This window comes from Vitis vinifera, chromosome 1 (assembly GCF_030704535.1).
Source record: "Vitis vinifera cultivar Pinot Noir 40024 chromosome 1, ASM3070453v1".
Lineage (NCBI taxonomy): Eukaryota > Viridiplantae > Streptophyta > Magnoliopsida > Vitales > Vitaceae > Vitis > Vitis vinifera.
This window is the reverse complement of record NC_081805.1, coordinates 20,951,114-20,970,737: the sequence shown is the minus strand read 5'-3', so window position 1 is coordinate 20,970,737 and position 19,624 is coordinate 20,951,114. Positions and strand designations below refer to the sequence as shown.

Genomic DNA, 19,624 nt, shown 5'->3' with positions numbered 1-19,624 from the left:
AACTATTTTAAATATGAAAAATTAGGATGACCTAACCTACGGTGCCATAACATTATTTGATGTTCAATAGAGGAAGGAAAAACATCATTACTCACAACTTGAGCCTGTCTACTCTTGATAGGATCCTTAACAAGGTAATAGAGTCCATCAATCTCCTTAGCATTGCCAATTGTCCTCCCCGAGCATAAGTCCTGAAATTCATAATAAGATGAGAAAAATTTAGCAACATAATTCATGTCCCTTGTTAGTTTACTAATAGAAAGAAGATTGCATGAAAAATTAGGGACTTGAAGGACGAATTCTAAAGTAAATTTTTTTTAAATAAGGATTGAACCCTTCCCTGCAACGGATAAAAATGATTCATCTATAATTTTTATTTTCTAGTTACATGGATAAGAAGAATATGTCGAAAACAAATTTGAAAAGCTCTTCATATGATCAGAAGCACTAGAATCTGTGATCCATAGTGTAAAATTTTTAGAATGAACAATTAAAGAACTAAGGGATTTACTTGTTTGTGCTAACGAATGAGATGGTAGAAGTTTGAAGATGGAGATTGATTGAATAACCAATAAAAGTGTTCCAATTGCTCTTTATTGAATGGAGATGCTCCAATTATGGTTTTTTAACTCTCGGTTGCAACCTGCATGCCTTGGCCATTTCTCTTATGAAATCTCCCATTGTTTTTCAAATTTTGTGGCTCCCCATGCAGCTTCTAATAGGTGTCTCTAATGTGTCATTTTTTGTTATAATGATCACACCATATCTTCCATTTACACTGTGCTTTCTTTGGGATCCCTTGACCACCAACATTTATAGCAGCATTGGCAGTAGCATAGTAGCTTCAGTTACAACAAGTGTTGAGTTCTCATGAATGGTTGAAGAAGGGAAATGACCAAGGCATGCAGGTTAACAACCATAACTGAAACATCTCCATTCAATAAAGAGCAGTTGGAACACTTGTATAGGCTATTAAGTTAGATTCCATCTCCTGACTCTTTACCATCCTGTTCTTTAGCAAAAACAGGTAAATCTATTAGTACTTTTAAGTGTCATTCTAGAAATTTTACACCATGGATCATAGATTTTGGTGCTTCAATCATATGACGAGCTTCTCAAACTTGTTTTCTACATATTCTCATTGTCTAAGTAACTAGAAAATCAAAATTGCAGATGGATCATTTTCATTCATTGCATGGGAGGGTTTAGTCCTTATTTAAAAAATTCTGACTTTAGAATCCGTCCTTCATGTCCTTAATCTTCCATGCAATCTTCTTTCTATTAGTAGATTAACAAAGGACATGAATTGTGTTGCCCAATTTTTTCCATCTTATTGTGAATTTTAGGACCTATGCTTGTGGAAGGCGGTTGGTAGTGCTAAGGAGATCGATGGACTCTATTACCTTGTTAAGGATCTTATCAAGAGTAGACAAGCTCAAGTTGCGAGTAATAATGTTTTTTCTTCTTCTGTTAAACATCAAATATTGTTATGGCACTGTAGGTAAGGTCATCTTAGCTTTTCATATTTAAAACAATTTGTTGAAATTTGGCATTCAAAGTTAGGATTTTAATTTAGGAAAGAATTTTAGGAATAAAAAAGGAGAGATCATTTAGGATATTTCCTTAGGATTCAATTTCCTAATTTTAGGAGAGAATCAAGCTAGATTGATATTTTCTTATTCAGTCATTTGTGTATATATATGTATATGGTGTGTACTGAATATTATCAATAAAGGAATTCAGAAATTCTTCATGGTATCAGAGCCAGTTTTCTGAAACCCTAATCCCTTTTGGCCGCCTCTTATTCAGGCCATCATTCATTCCGGCCAAGTCTCTCTGGCCATCTCTCATTCCGGCCATCAGTCCCTGTTCTCAGAGCCAAGGGAGAAAACCTAATTCTTTCCAGTTTCCCCGTGTCATCAATTCCGGGAAACGACTTTCCGATCGGTCGAATCATCGTCAGAAAACATTCACCGCCGGCAAACTTTTTCGGCGAACTTTCCTGGCGACGTCTTTTTCCCACACCGCAAGGAGCGCCTGGAGGAGATCTCCAATTTTTCCCAAAGCACCGGAGCCAGAAAACCACCCACGCGCCTGCCACGCGCGTTTTTCCGGCCAGCGACTGCATCTCACGCGCCGGCGCGTGAGGGCACGTGAGCCACTTTCCGGCGACGCGCTTCCTCCTCCAGCCTCGCCTGACGCCGACTAGCCACCCTTCACACCTGTTTCTGCCATCCGACCTTGCACGTGCCTCTTTTGGGTTCTTTTGCCTCCGCGGGCCCTCCGAACAGTGTTTCCGGCGTCCTCCGGCTATCTTTTTCTCAACCCCAATCCTTGCACGTGCATTGGGAAGTGTTCTTCTACCTTTCCGGTGGTGCCACGGTTATTTTTCTTTTCCATTAGGTCGGTATCTCTGGTTTTCTCTCTTCCCAATTTCCAGCAACCATATTCAGCTGTCTTCCTCATCTCCATGACAAAATACAGAATGACATCATCACAAGTATCCAGCGTCACGGCACCAGAATCAGGGGGCAAATCTGAAATTCCAAACCTTGGTGGCAGTGATTCCTCTCCTATTCTCATCACAGGACACAAATTAAATGACCATAACTATTTACAGTGGTCACAATCTGTGTTGTTGTTCATTTGCGGTAAAGGAAAGGATGAGTACCTCACTAGAGAAGCAGTCATGCCAGAAACTACAGAACCGGGTTTCAGGAAGTGGAAGATTGAAAACAGCATGATCATGTCATGGCTTATCAATTCCATAAACAATGACATAAGCGAAAATTTCTTGCTGTTTGGGACTGCAAAGGACATATGGGATGCAGCCAAAGAAACTTACTCAAGTTCTGAAAATACTTCAGAACTTTTTCAGGTTGAATCAGCCCTACATGACTTCCGCCAAGGAGAGCAGTCAGTTACTCAGTATTACAACACACTCACAAGGTATTGGCAGCAACTTGACTTATTCGAGACTCACTCATGGAAATGTTCGGATGATGCAGCAACATACAGGCAAATTGTGGAACAAAAGAGACTGTTCAAGTTCTTCCTAGGACTAAACAGGGAATTGGATGATGTTAGAGGCCGAATCAAGGGCATTAAACCCCTGCCAAGTCTCAGGGAGGCTTTTTCAGAGGTTAGGCGTGAAGAAAGTAGAAAGAAAGTGATGATGGGATCAAAAGAGCAACCTGCCCCAACATTGGATGGCTCTGCCCTTGCTGCTCGGTCATTTAATAGTAGTGGTGGAGATCATCAGAAACGGGATAGGCCTTGGTGTGATTATTGTAAGAAACCAGGCCATTATAAGGAGGCTTGCTGGAAGCTTCATGGGAAACCGGCTGATTGGAAACCAAAGCCACGGTTCAATAGAGATGGCAGAGCACACGTGGCTGCCAACTCTGAGAGCACATCTGTTCTTGAGCCGAGTCCATTCAACAAAGAGCAGATGGAGATGCTACAGAAACTATTAAGCCAAGTTGGCAGTGGCAGTACTACCGGGATAGCCTTCACTGCTAATCGAGGAGGAATGAAGCCGTGGATAGTGGACACAGGAGCTTTTGATCACATGACAGGAGATGCTGCCATTCTTCAAAATTACAAGCCAAGTAATGGTCATTCATCCGTCCATATTGCTGATGGTTCAAAGTCAAAAATTGTCGGGACAGGTTCTATAAAACTTACTAAAGACTTGTATCTTGACTCTGTTCTCCATGTTCCAAACTTGGATTGTAATCTTTTGTCCATTAGCAAATTGGCCCGTGATCTCTAATGTGTTACTAAATTTTATCCAAACTCGTGTGTTTTTCAGGACTTGAAATCGGGGAAGATGATTGGCAGTGCTGAACTGTGTTCCGGACTCTACCTCCTTACATGTGGCCAATTCTCAAACCAAGTCTCTCAAGCAAGTTGCGTACAGTCTCAGAGTATGTTAGAGTCTTTCAATTCTGTGTCAAATTCTAAGGTCAATAAAGATAGTGAGATTATAATGTTACACTATCGCCTTGGTTATCCTAGCTTTGTTTACCTTGCCAAATTGTTTCCCAAATTATTTATCAATAAAAATCCAGCATCTTATCACTGTGAAATTTGTCAGTTTGCAAAGCATACTCGAACAGTATATCCTCAAATCCCATACAAACCTTCGACTGTTTTCTCTTTAGTACATAGTGATGTATGGGGTCCCTCACGGATAAAAAATATTTCTAGCACTCAATGGTTTGTGACATTCGTTGATGATCATACACGGGTAACATGGGTTTTCCTTATGAAAGAAAAGTCAGAGGTCGGGCACATTTTTCAAACCTTCAATCTTATGGTTCAAAATCAATTCAATTCAAAAATTCAAGTTCTCAAGTCAGATAATGCAAAGGAATACTTTACTAGTAGTCTTAGTACTTATCTTCAAAATCACGGCATTATCCACATAAGTTCTTGCGTTGACACCCCACAACAAAATGGGGTGGCTGAACGCAAAAATAGACATCTCTTGGAGGTTGCCCGGTGCCTTATGTTTTTCTCTAATGTTCCAAACTATTTCTGGGGGGAAGCCATTCTCACAGCTACCTATTTGATTAACCGTATGCCATCCAGAGTGCTTACCTTTCAATCCCCACGTCAACTTCTCTTAAAAAAATTCCCTCACACCCGTGCAGCCTCTTCTGATTTACCATTCAAAGTATTTGGTTGCACGGCATTCGTTCATGTGTATCCTCAAAATCGTAGCAAATTTGCTCCTCGAGCCAATAAGTGCATTTTCTTAGGGTATTCTCCAACCCAAAAAGGGTACAAATGCTATTCTCCAACCAACAAAAAATTTTACACCACCATGGACGTCTCTTTCTTTGAACATGTCTTCTTTTATCCCAAATCTCATGTTCAGGGGGAGAGCATGAATGAACATCAAGTTTGGGAGTCTCTTCTTGAGGCTGTACCTTTTTCTCACTCAGAGTCACCTGAGTTGTCCACACCCATGCTGTCATCAGTCCAGCTAGCCCAGTCCACAAATGTTCCTTCTCCCATGACCATCCAGTCTCCCATGCCTATTCAACCTATAGCCCCACAACTTGCTAATGAGAACTTTCAAGTTTACATCAGGAGGAGGAAAAGACAGGAATTAGAGCACGGATCACAGCCAACATGTGGCCAATATATTGACTCCATTTCAAGTCTACCTGAAGAGAACATAGGTGAGGATAGGGCTGGAGAGGTGTTAATTCCCAGCATTGATGATTCTACTCTGCCGATTGCATTGAGGAAGGGTGTTAGGAGATGTATAGATCATCCAATTGGGAATTATGTTACGTATGAAGGGCTATCACCATCTTACAGAGCATTTGCTACTTCTCTTGATGATACTCAAGTTCCCAACACAATACAAGAGGCATTCAAAATTTCAGAATGGAAGAAGGCAGTACAAGATGAGATTGATGCACTTGAGAAGAATGGGACATGGACTATCACAGATTTGCCGGTTGGGAAGAGGCCCGTGGGGTGCAAGTGGATTTTCACCATAAAATACAAAGCAGATGGATCAGTCGAGAGATTCAAGGCTCGTCTGGTAGCTAGAGGGTTTACACAATCCTATGGGATAGACTATCAGGAGACTTTTGCTCCTGTTGCAAAACTGAACACTATCAGGATTCTTCTCTCATTGGCTGTCAATCAAGATTGGTGCTTGCAACAACTGGACATAAAAAATGCGTTTCTAAATGGTGACCTAGAAGAGGAAGTCTACATGGAAATACCACCTGGTTTCGAAGGAAGTATGGCAAAGAATCAAGTTTGCAAACTCCAAAAATCCTTGCACGGCCTTAAACAATCTCCCCGAGCCTGGTTTGATAGATTCACAAAGGCAGTCTTGAAGCTGGGCTACAAACAAGGTCAGGCTGATTATACTCTATTTGTCAAGAAGTCTCATGCCGGGAAAATGGCCATATTGATAGTCTATGTCGATGATATTATTCTATCTGGGAATGATATGGAGGAATTACAGAATTTGAAGAAGTATTTGTCAGAAGAGTTTGAAGTTAAAGACCTTGGAAATTTGAAATATTTCCTTGGTATGGAAGTGGCTAGATCAAGGAAGGGAATTATAGTCTCTCAAAGAAAATACATACTCGATCTTCCTAAGGAGACTGGTATGCTTGGATGCAAACCAATTGATACTCTTATGGATAGTCAGAAGAAACTTGGTATCGAGAAAGAGAGTACACTGGTAGACAGGGGGAGATATTAGCGACTCGTCGGGCGCTTGATTTATCTCTCACACACTCGGCCAGATATTAGCTTTGCAGTGAGTGCTGTAAGTCAATTCATGCACAGCCCCACTGAGGAACACATGGAAGCAGTCTACAGGATTCTTATATATTTAAAAATGACACCAGGGAAAGGTCTATTCTTCAGAAAGACAGAGAATCGTGACACTGAAGTATACTCAGATGCGGATTGGGCAGGAAACATCATTGACAGGCGGTCCACTTCTGGATACTGTTCTTTTGTCTGGGGAAATCTTGTTACCTGGAGAAGTAAGAAGCAATCAGTTGTAGCCAGAAGTAGTGCAGAAGCTGAGTACAGAGCTCTAGCACAGGGAATCTGTGAAGGGATTTGGATAAAAAGGGTTCTTAGTGAACTGGGACAAACGAGTTCATCTCCGATTCTGATGATGTGTGATAATCAAGCAGCTATAAGCATAGCAAAGAACCCCGTGCATCATGACAGGACCAAGCACGTTGAGATTGACAGACACTTCATCACAGAGAAGGTGACTAGTGAGACGGTTAAATTGAACTACGTTCCTACCAAGCACCAAACCGCAGACATCCTCACAAAAGCTTTACCTAGGCCTAACTTCGAAGACTTAACTTGCAAGCTGGGATTATATGATATATATTCTCCAGCTTGAGGGGGAGTGTTGAAATTTGGCATTCAAAGTTAGAATTTTAATTTAGGAAAGAATTTTAGGAATAAAAAAGGAGAGATCATTTAGGATATTTCCTTAGGATTCAGTTTCCTAATTTTAGGAGAGAATCAAGCTAGATTGATATTTTCTTATTCAGTCATTTGTGTATATATATGTGTATGGTGTGTACCGAATATTATCAATAAAGGAATTCAGAAATTCTTCACAATTGTTTCCATCTCTGTTTAAGAATAAAAATCCTTTAATGTTTCACTGAGAGGTATGACAATTATTTCAACATCCTTGTGTCTACTTTTTTGCATGACCTTATAAAGAATTTGAACCTTTCATGTTGATACACCGTGATATTTAGGGACCCGCACATGTGGTGACCATACCTAGAACTAGACGGTTTATCATTTTCATAGATGACGATACTTGAGTTTTTTGGATTTATTTGTTGAAGGAAAAATCAAAGGTAAAAAGGGTTTTTAAAATATGCTATGATAAAAACACAATTTCAAACTCAAGTTATAGTATTTTGAATTGATAATGGAAATGAATGTGTTAAATTTATTTTTGAAGATTATCTCCTTCAAAATGGGATCATACATCAGTTTAGTTGTTTTGATACCCCACAACAAAATGGGACTATGGAGAGGAAAAACCGCCACTTAATGGAGGTTGTTAGAGCCATCATGTTTACATTAAGGGTACTTAAAAGTTTTTGGGAAGAAGCTACAGTCATGACCTATCTAATTAATAGAATGTTGGCAAAAATTCTTGGCTTTGAAACTCCTATTAATCATTTTTCTAAGGTTTATCCTCCCGTAAAAATACTTTTTTGAATTCCACAAAAAAATTTTGGGTGTAAAACGTTTGTTCATATTCATAAAGAACATAGAACTAAGCTTGATCCTTGTGTTCTAAAGTGTGTTTTTGTGGGATATTCACCTACACAAAAGGGGTATAAGTGCTACAATCCCATCCCTAGGAAAATTTTTATTAGCATGGATGTTAACCTTCTTTGAGAATCAACCAAATTTATCAAAAACATTCTTCAAATGGAGAGTGGTTGAGGAAGATTGTTTTTAGTAAACTTCTCTACTTGTGCCAACATTTGATGACAATGTGAGTCCTACTTTTTCACATTCTTCTGGTTCATATCCTATTGGTTAGAAAACTCATGTTCAAATTCAACTACTCAACTGAATAGTAGGACTCACATCAATCAAAACGTCAAACTGAGCTTCATGCCTACCCAAGAAGGAGAAATCATTAAGATAATCTGGAAGGTCATACTCTTACCGCTATCAAAGAGTTGGAATCGGTCATAAGGACCTAGAAAAGTACAATTTTACCTTCTCTCTTTTCAAATAAAAATTATAATGTTTCCAATGACCTTGATAGTCCTGTTATCCTTAGGAAAGGAATTAGATCTTATATTATGCATTCTATTTCTAAATATGGGTCGTACCATAGATTGTCCAATTCTTTTAGAGCTTTTACAATTAACATGACTTCTATGGAGATTCCAAAATTTGTACAGGATACTCTAGTTGTTCCTAAGTGGAGAGAAGTAGTCATGAAAGAAATGAGAGCGCTTAAAATGAATAGAACTTAGGATTTGATAAGTTTGCCAAGAGGAAAGACACCAGTATGATGCAAGTGGGTATTTACTTTCAAGTATAAGGATAATGCTTCGGTAGAGAGGTATAAGGCTAGGCTGGTAGCCAAGGGCTTTACACAAACTTACAACATTGATTATCAAGAGATATTTGCGCTAGTTGCCAAGATAAACACAATCCGAATCTTATTGTCATTTCCAATCAATTTAAATTGGTCATTATAACAGTTAGATGTAAAGAAAGCTTTTCTGAATGGAGGATTGGAGTAGGAAATGTATATGGATCTAACCCTTGGTTTTGAGCAATCATTTGAAATTGAAAAAGTGTGTAAATTGAAGATCTCTCTATGGTTTGAAGCAGTCCCCAAGAGCATGGTTTGATCATTTCATAAAGTTCATTCGGAATCTTGGGTATCTACAAAGTCAAATAGATAACGCTATGTTCTACAAATATTTTAGTGACAATGAGATTGCCATCTTGATCAATATATGAAGTATGTAGATGATTTCATCTTGATAGGTGAAACCTTAGGGAATAAGAGAAATTAAAGGGGGTACTTGCTAAAGAATTTGAAATTAGAGATCTTGGTTAGTTGAGATGCTTCCTTGGTATGGAAGTTGCAAGGTCTCGAGGCAGTATATTTGTTTCTCAATAAAAATATACTCTAGACTTGCTTAAAGAAATAGGAATATTGAGTTGTAAATAAGTTGATGCACCAATTGATCCTAATAGGAAATTGGAAGTGTGGATAAAGGATGCTATCAATGTTTGATGGGTAAATTGATACACTCATGATATACACATAATGCGCTTACCTATTGAAGAATGTTTTAAAGTCATGTATCAAGTTTTGAAGTATCTAGAAGACCAAGAAAAGGATTACTGCTTGAGAAAAAAGGGCATATGTAGATTGAGGTGTATACTGATGTTGATTGGTAGAAGACAACAAGGATAGAAGATTAACTTCAAGTTATTACACGTTTGTTGGAGGGTAATTGGAGAAGTGAAAAGCAAAATGTTGTTGCTCGAAGTAATGTAGAAGTTAAGTTTTAGGTCGTTACTCATGGAATTTGTGAGCTCATTCAATTAAAGAGGATATTAGAAGAGTTGAGAATTCCTTATGAGAAACCTATGAAAATATGTTGTGATAATAAGGCAACAATTAACATAGCCCATAATTTAATTTAACATGATAGAACTAAGCATGTTGAAAAGGATCGTCATTTCATTAAGTAAAAACTTTCCTATAGAAAAACGTTTTTCTAGCAAACATCTCGAGTAAAGGCCTTCAGAAGCATCAATTTAAAGTTCTACCAAGCAAGCTTGGAATGTTTTATCTTCAAATTAGCTTTGCGGTGGGGGGGTTTGAAAAATCATAAACTAAAAATATGTGGGTGATTTGATTTAGTTTTGTAAATGAGATGTCATGATCTAATTTAGTGGCGATAAAGTCAATTGAGTCAACATTTTTAAATTTAGGATTATCTCCTATTTTAGTTTTTATTTTTTGGTTTTCAAGGTAGTGATTATTTGTATAGTTGTATCATTTTATTCTTTTCCTTTTGCATGTACACGAGAGTAGTCCTATCCTCCTATATATATATATATATATATATATATATATGTTGTAATTCTAAACTTAAAAAATACAAAGAAACAATTTTTCTCCAAACTTTCACTTTGATGGATGTTCTTTTGGTAATTTAAGACAATTAGCTATCGGAGGTCATTCAAGTACAATACTAAGGGCTTGCTCTAAACCTATTAGAGAGGTTTAGCTATTGAGATGGAGATAATAGCTTTATTGCAGGGCTTGTTGCAAGTTAAAGCTTTGTGTCTATCCAGCCTAAATGTGGAATGAGATTCTATGTTTGTTATCTCTTGAATTTCTCATTCAACTAATCAAGCTGCTGATTAGTTAGCCAAATAAGGAGAAAAACACTTGTTTCTTTTGTAAGAGATCTTTTTCCTCTACTAAGTGTGTTGGCCTTTTGTAGTATGCATTGCCCTGTCCATTTATAGCCTATCCAAATAATGGTAGTTTTTTTCAAGTAATACATGTTATCTATCTTGAAAGGATTGTTCGCCATGCTTTTGTTTTTTTCAAGTAATACATGTTTTGTATCTTGAAAGGATTGTTTTTCATGCTTTTGTATTTATTTTTCAATGATTTAAAATAAATAAAATAAAACATAAAAGAAAGAAACAATAAAAGAATGGAAGATTTTAAGACTTCACTAAATTTCATTTGAAATGGACCTTAAAAATTTTGTAGGCTAGACAGGTGAGCTTCATGCATTTTAATTTATTTTGCTTCTACATGCATGATAGGCATTCATCATTCTTGATCAAATCAACTACATTATTTTGAATTTCCCAAGTAGTTTTTATTTTTTTTAAATAAAGTGTACGTCAGTGACCTTATCACGATTTCTCATCTTTCCAATTGAAAACAAAGCTGCACAATATCAACTTTGTTTCAAACAGCTTTGTTTTCAAAAATGCATTAAAGAATCTACTTTGCTTTCAAGGATGCGGCGGAAACCGATGACAATTCTTGTATTAAACAATCATGGTGGGGCAATCTTTAGTCTCCTTCCTATTGCAGAGAGAACTGAGCGAAGAGTTTTGGATCAATATTTCTACACCTCTCACAATGTTTCTATTGGCAAGCTTTGTTTGGCGCATGGGTAAGTACAAACACACAATTTTGCTATAAGTGGAAAATGTTTTATGTTTAATCTATTTTGCATTCAACATGCATAGGTAGAATATTGCTTTTATTTCGTAAAAATTTTCACCTTCTCATAATATCCTTTGTAGTATTGTGGTAGTCGTAGCCATACATGTTATGCATTCGACATTTAAATGGATGTAGTGCCATATAAATTTGATGAAGCGCAAATGTCCATGACATCTCATGACATTAAATAATGATTTTCACATATCCAAGAGTGAGACTAATCAGATATTGAGCATTTTTTACTTATATATAGAAGATGTATAGTGTCACATGCTAGATTTTAGACTTACTAATTAATACTCAAAATACAAAATTAGTGCTCCCAAAGCCTGAGAGAAAAAAATTATTAAGTTTCAGATAGATTTTTGTGCAAAATAAGGATGTGGAGACCTATTATAAAGAAGTATGTATCTTGTGATAACCCTTTTAAACAACTAATCAACAAAGTATACTTCATTTAATATATTGAAAACTTGTACACTATTACTTTAAACATATCAAAACCCCATAATGATTCATTATGGGTAACCAATATTACAAAAGTAAAAAAATAAACTTAAATTACATTATTTCTTCATAATGATTTAGTCTTCCTATGATACAAAGGCAAAAGCCTCAAAAGATTGTCAACATGAACATGACAACATCTAGTTAATAGCACATGCCAAGTTCAAGCATTAACTCCAACAAGTGTCTTCTGACTTGCATTTAAGAGTGGAAGGGATAGGTTGAGTTCACAACTAAGTTGGAAAGTTTATGATCATCTTATCTATATCCTTAAAAACCGTGAATTAAATATATAATAATATGCATGATAAACATTTTATAATTATTAACACATGTAATAATGTCAAATATGCATGGATGTTGTTAATGGTTTCATCTTTGCTTTGCTTCATCCATTTTTTCACATATGATAAGCTGATAATCCCTGCAATGAACATATCATGAGTCAATGCTCCAAAAGATGCTTTACCATAAATAATGACGATTCTGGAACTACCACCCAATGACAAGTCATATCTCGTGTCTTTTGGGACTCATACCCAAGGGTAGGACCAACCCTTATCTTTGAGGGACTAAAACCCAGGGGCAAGACCAACCCCATCCACTTACATTGGAGTCTCTTCCTTGAGGGCTTTAGGGATTTTCAACCAAGGATCCACAGTCCCACATAAACAATATATCCAAAGATAGTTTCTATAAGAAACACTTCACCAAATTATATGGATTTTCAACAAACACTCCAGGAAAGAAAACAAAGATACATAATAGAATGATATAAAATTTCCTACCTTAGATTGACTTTTCCTTTGCAATTCTTTTATGTAGACTACTACCCTTAATTATTACAAGGAACTTAAATGAAACAATATAATTTCGGTTTCCCATTCATAAAAATTACACATTTAAGGTTTATGACATTTTCTCTTTTTTCTAATTTCAACAATTTAATGTTGATAATTTTAGTTTCCATGTTCTCTAATCTACATTCCTGCAAGTTTTAAGTCAAAATTAAGGTGAATAAACAATCTTTCTTATGCATACTAATACATCCCAATTAATTAGCATGCTCTAATTATTCTTATTCTTCTTAAGCTCATTCCATTATCATGCTCCAAGTGAACATGTAAGCCTAATTAATCATATGATTCATCAATCTATTTTTTTATTATTTCAAACCATCTTTAAATTTTATTAATTTAAGTAGACTAAACAAACAAGTATGCTGATTCTTCCTTTAAAAGATACTTAAATAATACTTAAAACACTAATTAACTTTAATTTATAATTTAAACATGATTACAACTAATTAAACTTAGTTTTCAAACAAACTTTACCATTTATTTGCTTCAAAAGATTATTTGAAATCCAAATCCACCAAAATCACTAACCTTGTCCCTTCACTTTCTCTCTCTAGAGATTGGGGTTGCAAATGAAGGTTAATCACCTTTTTATAAGGTCTAAAAGCAAGCATGAGGTAGCAAGCTCTCGGTTGCCACTAACCAAAATTTTCCAAATTGCACTTTAGTTCTCCTACTTGTTGCTATTTATGCTTTTACACCTACCAATAAGTCCCTCAAGTATTCTTAATTAAAATTAACCCTTATGGAGCTAATACTCGTGCTTAAGTTGTTAATTAATCATAATTAACCTTAATTAAAATTTAAGTCATAATTAAATATGATTAGTGTTAAACTAGTTTTTGCCTCTGATTAAACATGTTTAAGGTTAAGTACTAAGATAATTAAGGTTATTATTATTATTATTAAACTAATACTAGGTATTACATACTCTTTTTTGTAGTTACATAAGGAAAAAGTTGTTAAAGAATCAAGATAATTATGATTTAAAATTTCTAAGTCTTGGAGATAGGAAAATTTAGTTACTTTTGCAACAAAACAATCTAAAGAATGTGAAGATATTTAACCTATGCATCTGGTTTAAAAATAACAAAATATGAGAAAATATGATAAAAACTCAAGCAAGTGAAGTCATTTTTTATCACAGTTAAAGTGTTTTGCATATTTATTTATTTTTCTTTATATAATACTTGAATATCATGGATTAATGGCATTTAAGTTATTAGTGAGTGATTGCTTAAATATTCTTTAATAGAATTAAAATAATAAATAAGAGAAATAAGATAAATAAGAGAAGAGAGAAAGCAACTGAGATAATTTGATTAGTTGGTAAAGAAGGATTCTAAAGAAAGAAGGAAGATAAGAGTTAGGTGACATACAAACTAGCGGATGAGAGAGAGTGAGTGAGTGGGTGTACTAAATTCATTGGTTTTTTATGACTTTGTTCTCAAATTTTCTTCGATCTCTAGAATTGACTATTAGAAAGCCTTGGGCAATTGGTTGACACTCAGGTTTGAACCATGCTTTTTACCTTATTGTATAAAATTCCATCAATATGTATTAATTTTTTAAAGAATTATTAATGATGGATTAGTTATTTTACTTTATGGTGATGTCATTTTAGTTGACGAGCATTATTTTAAGTTGAACTTCAATGAGAGGCTCTAGTATGTATAATTTGATGGATAAGTGGGATTAAGAAATGTGGAAAATGACTGAGAAGAAAATGAGTACAAATGGAAGGATCATGAAACGGATTGCTAGGGAAAATTGCAACGTGACAGTTTTTGTTATTGAGGATTCATCATCCATAGGGGGTGCCCTTAAAAGTTGGTTCAATTAAGTTGTCAAGTAGTTATATAGCATTATTTTGTCAACAAAAACCTATCAACGGTTGTAGGGTGTGATATGTTTAGATTTGAATATTACACCCTACTCCAAATGACCCTCCCTTGAGCTTATATAAGGAGCATAAAGCTTTTGGAACATCCTGGAGCCAATTATACTTAGCCATTTGAGGAAGAGTGTGGAAGGTTCTAGAGAAGGCTAAAGACACCCACGCATCTCTACTTTAGAGATGAAAGGCATGGGAAAGGAGTGGAGTGTTCTAGAGAGTTCCAAAGGTCTCTTGTAAATACTTGTACATCGCTTGTAAATAGGAAATGTGTAAGATGTTCTAGAGAATTCTTGATTTGTAAAGAACCTTCCAAGGTTCCAGAGAGTTCCTAAGGTACCTATAAATAGGTGAGGACCTCATTTAGCCAAGGCACCAAGCAAGTGAGCTTCCAAAGCATTTTAAAGCATCCTTTGAGCAATAAAAACTTCCTTTCTTTAAGTGTTGCCTGCGTGTGCCTTCTAAGCTTCCAAGTTGTGTGCATACTTAGCCTAGCTAGCTGAGTGGGTGGGTAAAGTTGATTTAACAATGTTAAGAGTTTTGAAGTTGTCTAAGTGATGCACGTGAACTTAGGAAAAACCTAAGTTTGTGATAGTTGGTATTAGAACACAGACGCAGAAGAAGCTAAGTCCTGAACAAGCTAGGTGGCAAGACTTCCTGGCTGAATTCAACTATACGCTAGAGTATAAGCTAGGATGTGCAAATCATGTGGTTGACGCCTTAAGCCGCAAGGCAGAGCAAATGTCTATGACTAGCCAGCCCCAAAGAGACTTGGTGGATCTTCTAAAGAAGGGGCTGCAACATGATCCTGTGGTTAAGAGCCTCATTGCCTTAGCCCACGAGAGGAAGACTAAGCAGTTTTGGGTGGGGGATGACCTACTATACGCTAAAGGGAGATGGCTTTATGTGCCTAAATGGGGGAACGTGATGAGGAATTTCATCAAACAGTGCCATGACACTAAGTGGGTTGGGCACCTTGGACAATGTCACACATGGGCACTACTAGAGTTGGCTTACTACTGGCCTTAGATGTGAGATGAAGTTGAGGCCTATGTCAGGACTTGTCTCGCATGCCAACAAGACAAGGTGGAACAGTAACAACCTAGAGGCCTGTTGGAGCCACCTATTGCGAAGCGTCTATGGGAGAGTGTCACCATGGACATCATCATTGGGTTGCCTAAGTCGGAAGGCTATGACTCGATCATAGTGGCAATGGATAGGTTCTCTAAGTACGCCACCTTCATAGTAGCCCTCATGGATTGCACCGCAGAGGAGATGACGATACTGTTCCTTAAGAACGTGGTCAAGTACTAAGGGTTGCCTAAGCAAATTATTAGTGATTACGACCTGCAGTTCACGAGGAAATTTTGGACAAAGCTCTTTAAACTAATGGGGTTAGACCTTCACTTCTCTACGAGCTTTCACCAATAGACGAATGAGCAAACTTAGAGGGTGAATGCTTTACTAAAGCTATACTTGAGGTACTTCATGAGTGCCAACCAAAAGGATTGGGCCAAGTTGCTGGATGTGGCCTAGTTTTCTTATAAGTTACAAAGAAGTGAGGTGACTAATAAGAGCCCATTCGATCTGACCATAGGGCAACAATCATTGACTCCTCACACACTAGTGATGGGCTATGTAAGGAGAAGTCCAATGGCTTTCAAGTTTGCTAAGGGGTGCCATGAGCAAGCTAATATAGCATGGTCACACTTGGATGAGGTTGCTAGGAAGATGAAGAAGTGGGTTGACAAGAAGTGACGACACATCGAGTACCGAATTAGAGACATGATGCTTGTCAAGCTTCTTCCTCAACAATTCAAGTCCCTAAGGCTGGTGCACAAAGGCCTTGTGAGGAGATACGAAGGCCCCTTTCCTATAGTGAGACGAGTAGGCAAGGTGTCCTATAAGGTGGAGTTGCCTCCAAGGTTGAAGATCCATCCTGTCTTTTATGTGAACTATTACAAGGATGATCCAAGTCGAGGTTTATCAAAGAAGGTGTCTACAGTCGTTGTGACCTCTTACGATAAAAAGGTAGAGCACATCATCCCAGACCAAGTCATAAGGAGACGAGGCGTGCCTCTTGCTACAGAGTTCTTAGTCAAATGGAAGGGACTACAAGAGAGCATGGCTAGCAGAGAGCTAGCGGACACGCTATGGTAGTTCTAAGAGTAGATCAAGTAGTTCCGAGTAAAAGGCGTGACAAGGACGTCTGCGGCATAGGTGGGGAAGAGTGTCACACGTTGCTCCAAATGACCCTCCCTTGAGCTTATATAGGGAGCATGAAGCTTCTAAAACCTCTTGGAGCCACCTATACTTAGCCATTGGAGGAAGAGTGTGGAAGGTTCTAGAGAAGGCTAGAGACACACATATCTCTACTTAAGAGATCAAAGACATGAGAAAGCAGTGGAGTGTTCTAAGGAGTTTCAAAGGTCTCTTGTAAATACTTGTACATAGCTGGTACATACAAATTGTGTAAGATGTTCTAGAGAATTCTTGATTTGTAAGGAACCCTCCAAGGTTCCAAAGAGTTCCTAAGGTGCCTATAAATAGGTGATGTTAGATAGTGTACAGTTATTTACTTTTCCTTTTTTTTCCTTATTGTATTGTGGGTACCACTAGCATGTATATATATACCCAAGTCCAATGTGTATTATTAATAGTTTTTAATAACAAAAATTAGGGATTCTCCCTTTTCTCTTTTTTCACATGGTATCAGAGCTTAGGGAGAAAAAAAAACCTAATTATTTCCGATTTATCCGTGAATCAATTCTGGGAAACCTTTTAGTGACCGTGTTTCATTCCGGTCACCTTCCCCATCTCCTAAAACTTTCCGGTCAACCGTATCGCCGTAAAAAAACCCTCACCGTCGGCGACTTTTCCCGGCGAAGTCCTTTTCCGACACTAACTATACCATCAGGTGCGCAAGGAGGAGATCTTCAAGTTTTTTCAAAGCATCGGAGGGAGAATCTCAATCACGCGCCGGCCACGCGCGTTTTTTCTCCAACGGCCTGAACCTCACGCGCCGGCATGTGAGGGCGCATGGAGCACTTTTCAGCAATGCGCTTCCACCTCCAGCCTCGCCTGACGCCGTCTAGCCACTCTCCATCTGTGCTTGTGCCATCCGAGCCTTGCAAGTGCATTTTTTTTTTTGGGTTTTTGTCTTTGCCAACCCTCTAAACAGCCTTTTCGGCGACCTTCGGTGACTTCCTCTCCAACCCGAGCCCTGCACGTGTCTTTGGAAGTGTTCTTCTACCCTTCTAGTAGTGCCACATTTGTTTTTCTTTACTATTTAGTCTCTCACAGCCGCGGATCCTCGGTTGTTTTCTTCTTTCAGCCGCGATCTGAAGCCGTATTAGGGCTCTCTTCGATCCAAACATATTTCGTTCTCCAGATAAGTAGATATGACTACTAAAAGTTCCATTTTTTCCTCTGTTATATCTGGATCTTCTATGATTGCTTCGGAGAAATTGGTTGGCAGTGAAAATTATTTGTCCTGGTCTGCCTCTGTGGAGCTTTAGTTTATGGGTCAAGGTTATGAGGATCACCTTGTTACGCAGGAGGCGGATATCCCTGAGGTTGACAGAGTACAATGAAGGAAGATAGATGCACAGTTATGTAGTGTGTTATGGCAATCAATTGATCCTAAGATTTTGCTTCATGTTCGGGCCTACAAAACATGCCAAACTCCTGAACAACAGAACTAAAACGGCTAAACCATGCTCGATGAGATTGTTTCAAGCCATATAAAGAACGGCGTAACTTGCACACTAAACTAGACTCCCCCTAAGCAACAAAACCAGGTGGTTGCTCCATATAAACTTCCTCAGCAAGATCCCCATGATATCCACGAATGATATCCAACGTCTTTATAAGGTGGCTTCTTCTATTGTCAATGTCAGACAACAAGACATGGATTTATTTACTTATATTGGCCAGATTGCCTCTCTTAAGGAGGAATTCTTGACCGTGATGCCTCTTACTACTAATGTTGGGGATCAACGAACACAGATTGACAAGTTCTCCATGGTTCTTACGCTTATTGGCCTCCATCCAAATCTTGAGACCATCCGCGATCAGATTCTTGGCAGTTCCTCCGTTCCATCCTTGGATGATGTGTTTGCTCGCCTCCTCCATATCTCCTCCACTCAGACTTTGTCATCTAATAACACTTCAGATTCTTCTGTGTTAGTTTCTCAAACTAGCTCTCGAGGAGGACGCAGTGGTAACCGAGGTAGAGGTCAACGTCCTCATTGCACCTATTGCAATCAACTTGGCCATACTCGTGATCGGTGTTATCAGTTACATGGGCGGCCTCCCCGCACTGCCCACGTGGCCCAATCATCTGATCCTCAGCCGCCTCAGCCTCCGAGCTCCTCCACATCTCAGGGTATTTCCCTCACTGATAGTGAGTATGATGACTATCTCCGCTATCAGGCCACCAAGTCAGCTTCTGTTACTTCTGTTGCCCAGACTGGTAATGTTTCTGCTTGTCTTACCCACACATCTTCTCTTGGACCTTGGATTCTACATTCTGGTGCTTCTGATCACATTTATGGTAATAAGGATCTTTTCTCTTCTATTACTACTACCTTTGCCTTACCTACTGTTACCTTACCTAGTGGTTCTCAAACTGTGGCTAAAGGCATTGGTTTGACACATCCTCTTCCTTCTTTACCTCTCACTTCTATCCTTTATACTCCTGAGTGTTCCTTTAATCTTATCTCCATCAGCAAAATCACTCGTACTCTTAACTGCTTTATTACTTTTTCTGAAGTCTTACCCCTTCCCATTATCTCCCCACCTGATGCAGTGCCTTCTCGCCCACTTCAGGTTTATCATCGCCGTCATCATGTCGTTGTTCCTCCTTCTTTGGCCGAGGTACCTGCTGACTCACTTCCTATCCCTTTGGCTTCTCCTGCCCGACTCTGCCTCCTTCTGCTGACTTACCCATTGTTCTGCTGAAAGGTAATCGATCTACTCGTAATCCTCATCCCATTTACAATTTTTTGAGTTACCATCGATTATCTTCACCCTATTCTGCATTTGTTTTTGCTATATCTTCTGTTTCTCTTCCCAAGAGCACCCCTGAGG

The 19,624-nt window shown here is 38.0% G+C and overlaps 1 protein-coding gene across 3 annotated transcripts in view; it reads left to right on the top strand.

Moving 5' to 3' along the window:
- The window catches only part of LOC100241089 (protein PHYLLO, chloroplastic), a 127,018-nt gene that overhangs the window by 85,139 nt on the left and 22,255 nt on the right, over positions 1-19,624 (top strand). For all 3 annotated transcript variants that reach the window (XM_019221367.2, XM_010655919.3, XM_010655926.3), the window contains one exon: positions 11,064-11,222. In XM_019221367.2, coding sequence (XP_019076912.1) covers positions 11,064-11,222 — 159 coding nt within the window. The remainder of the gene's footprint in view (positions 1-11,063; positions 11,223-19,624) is intronic.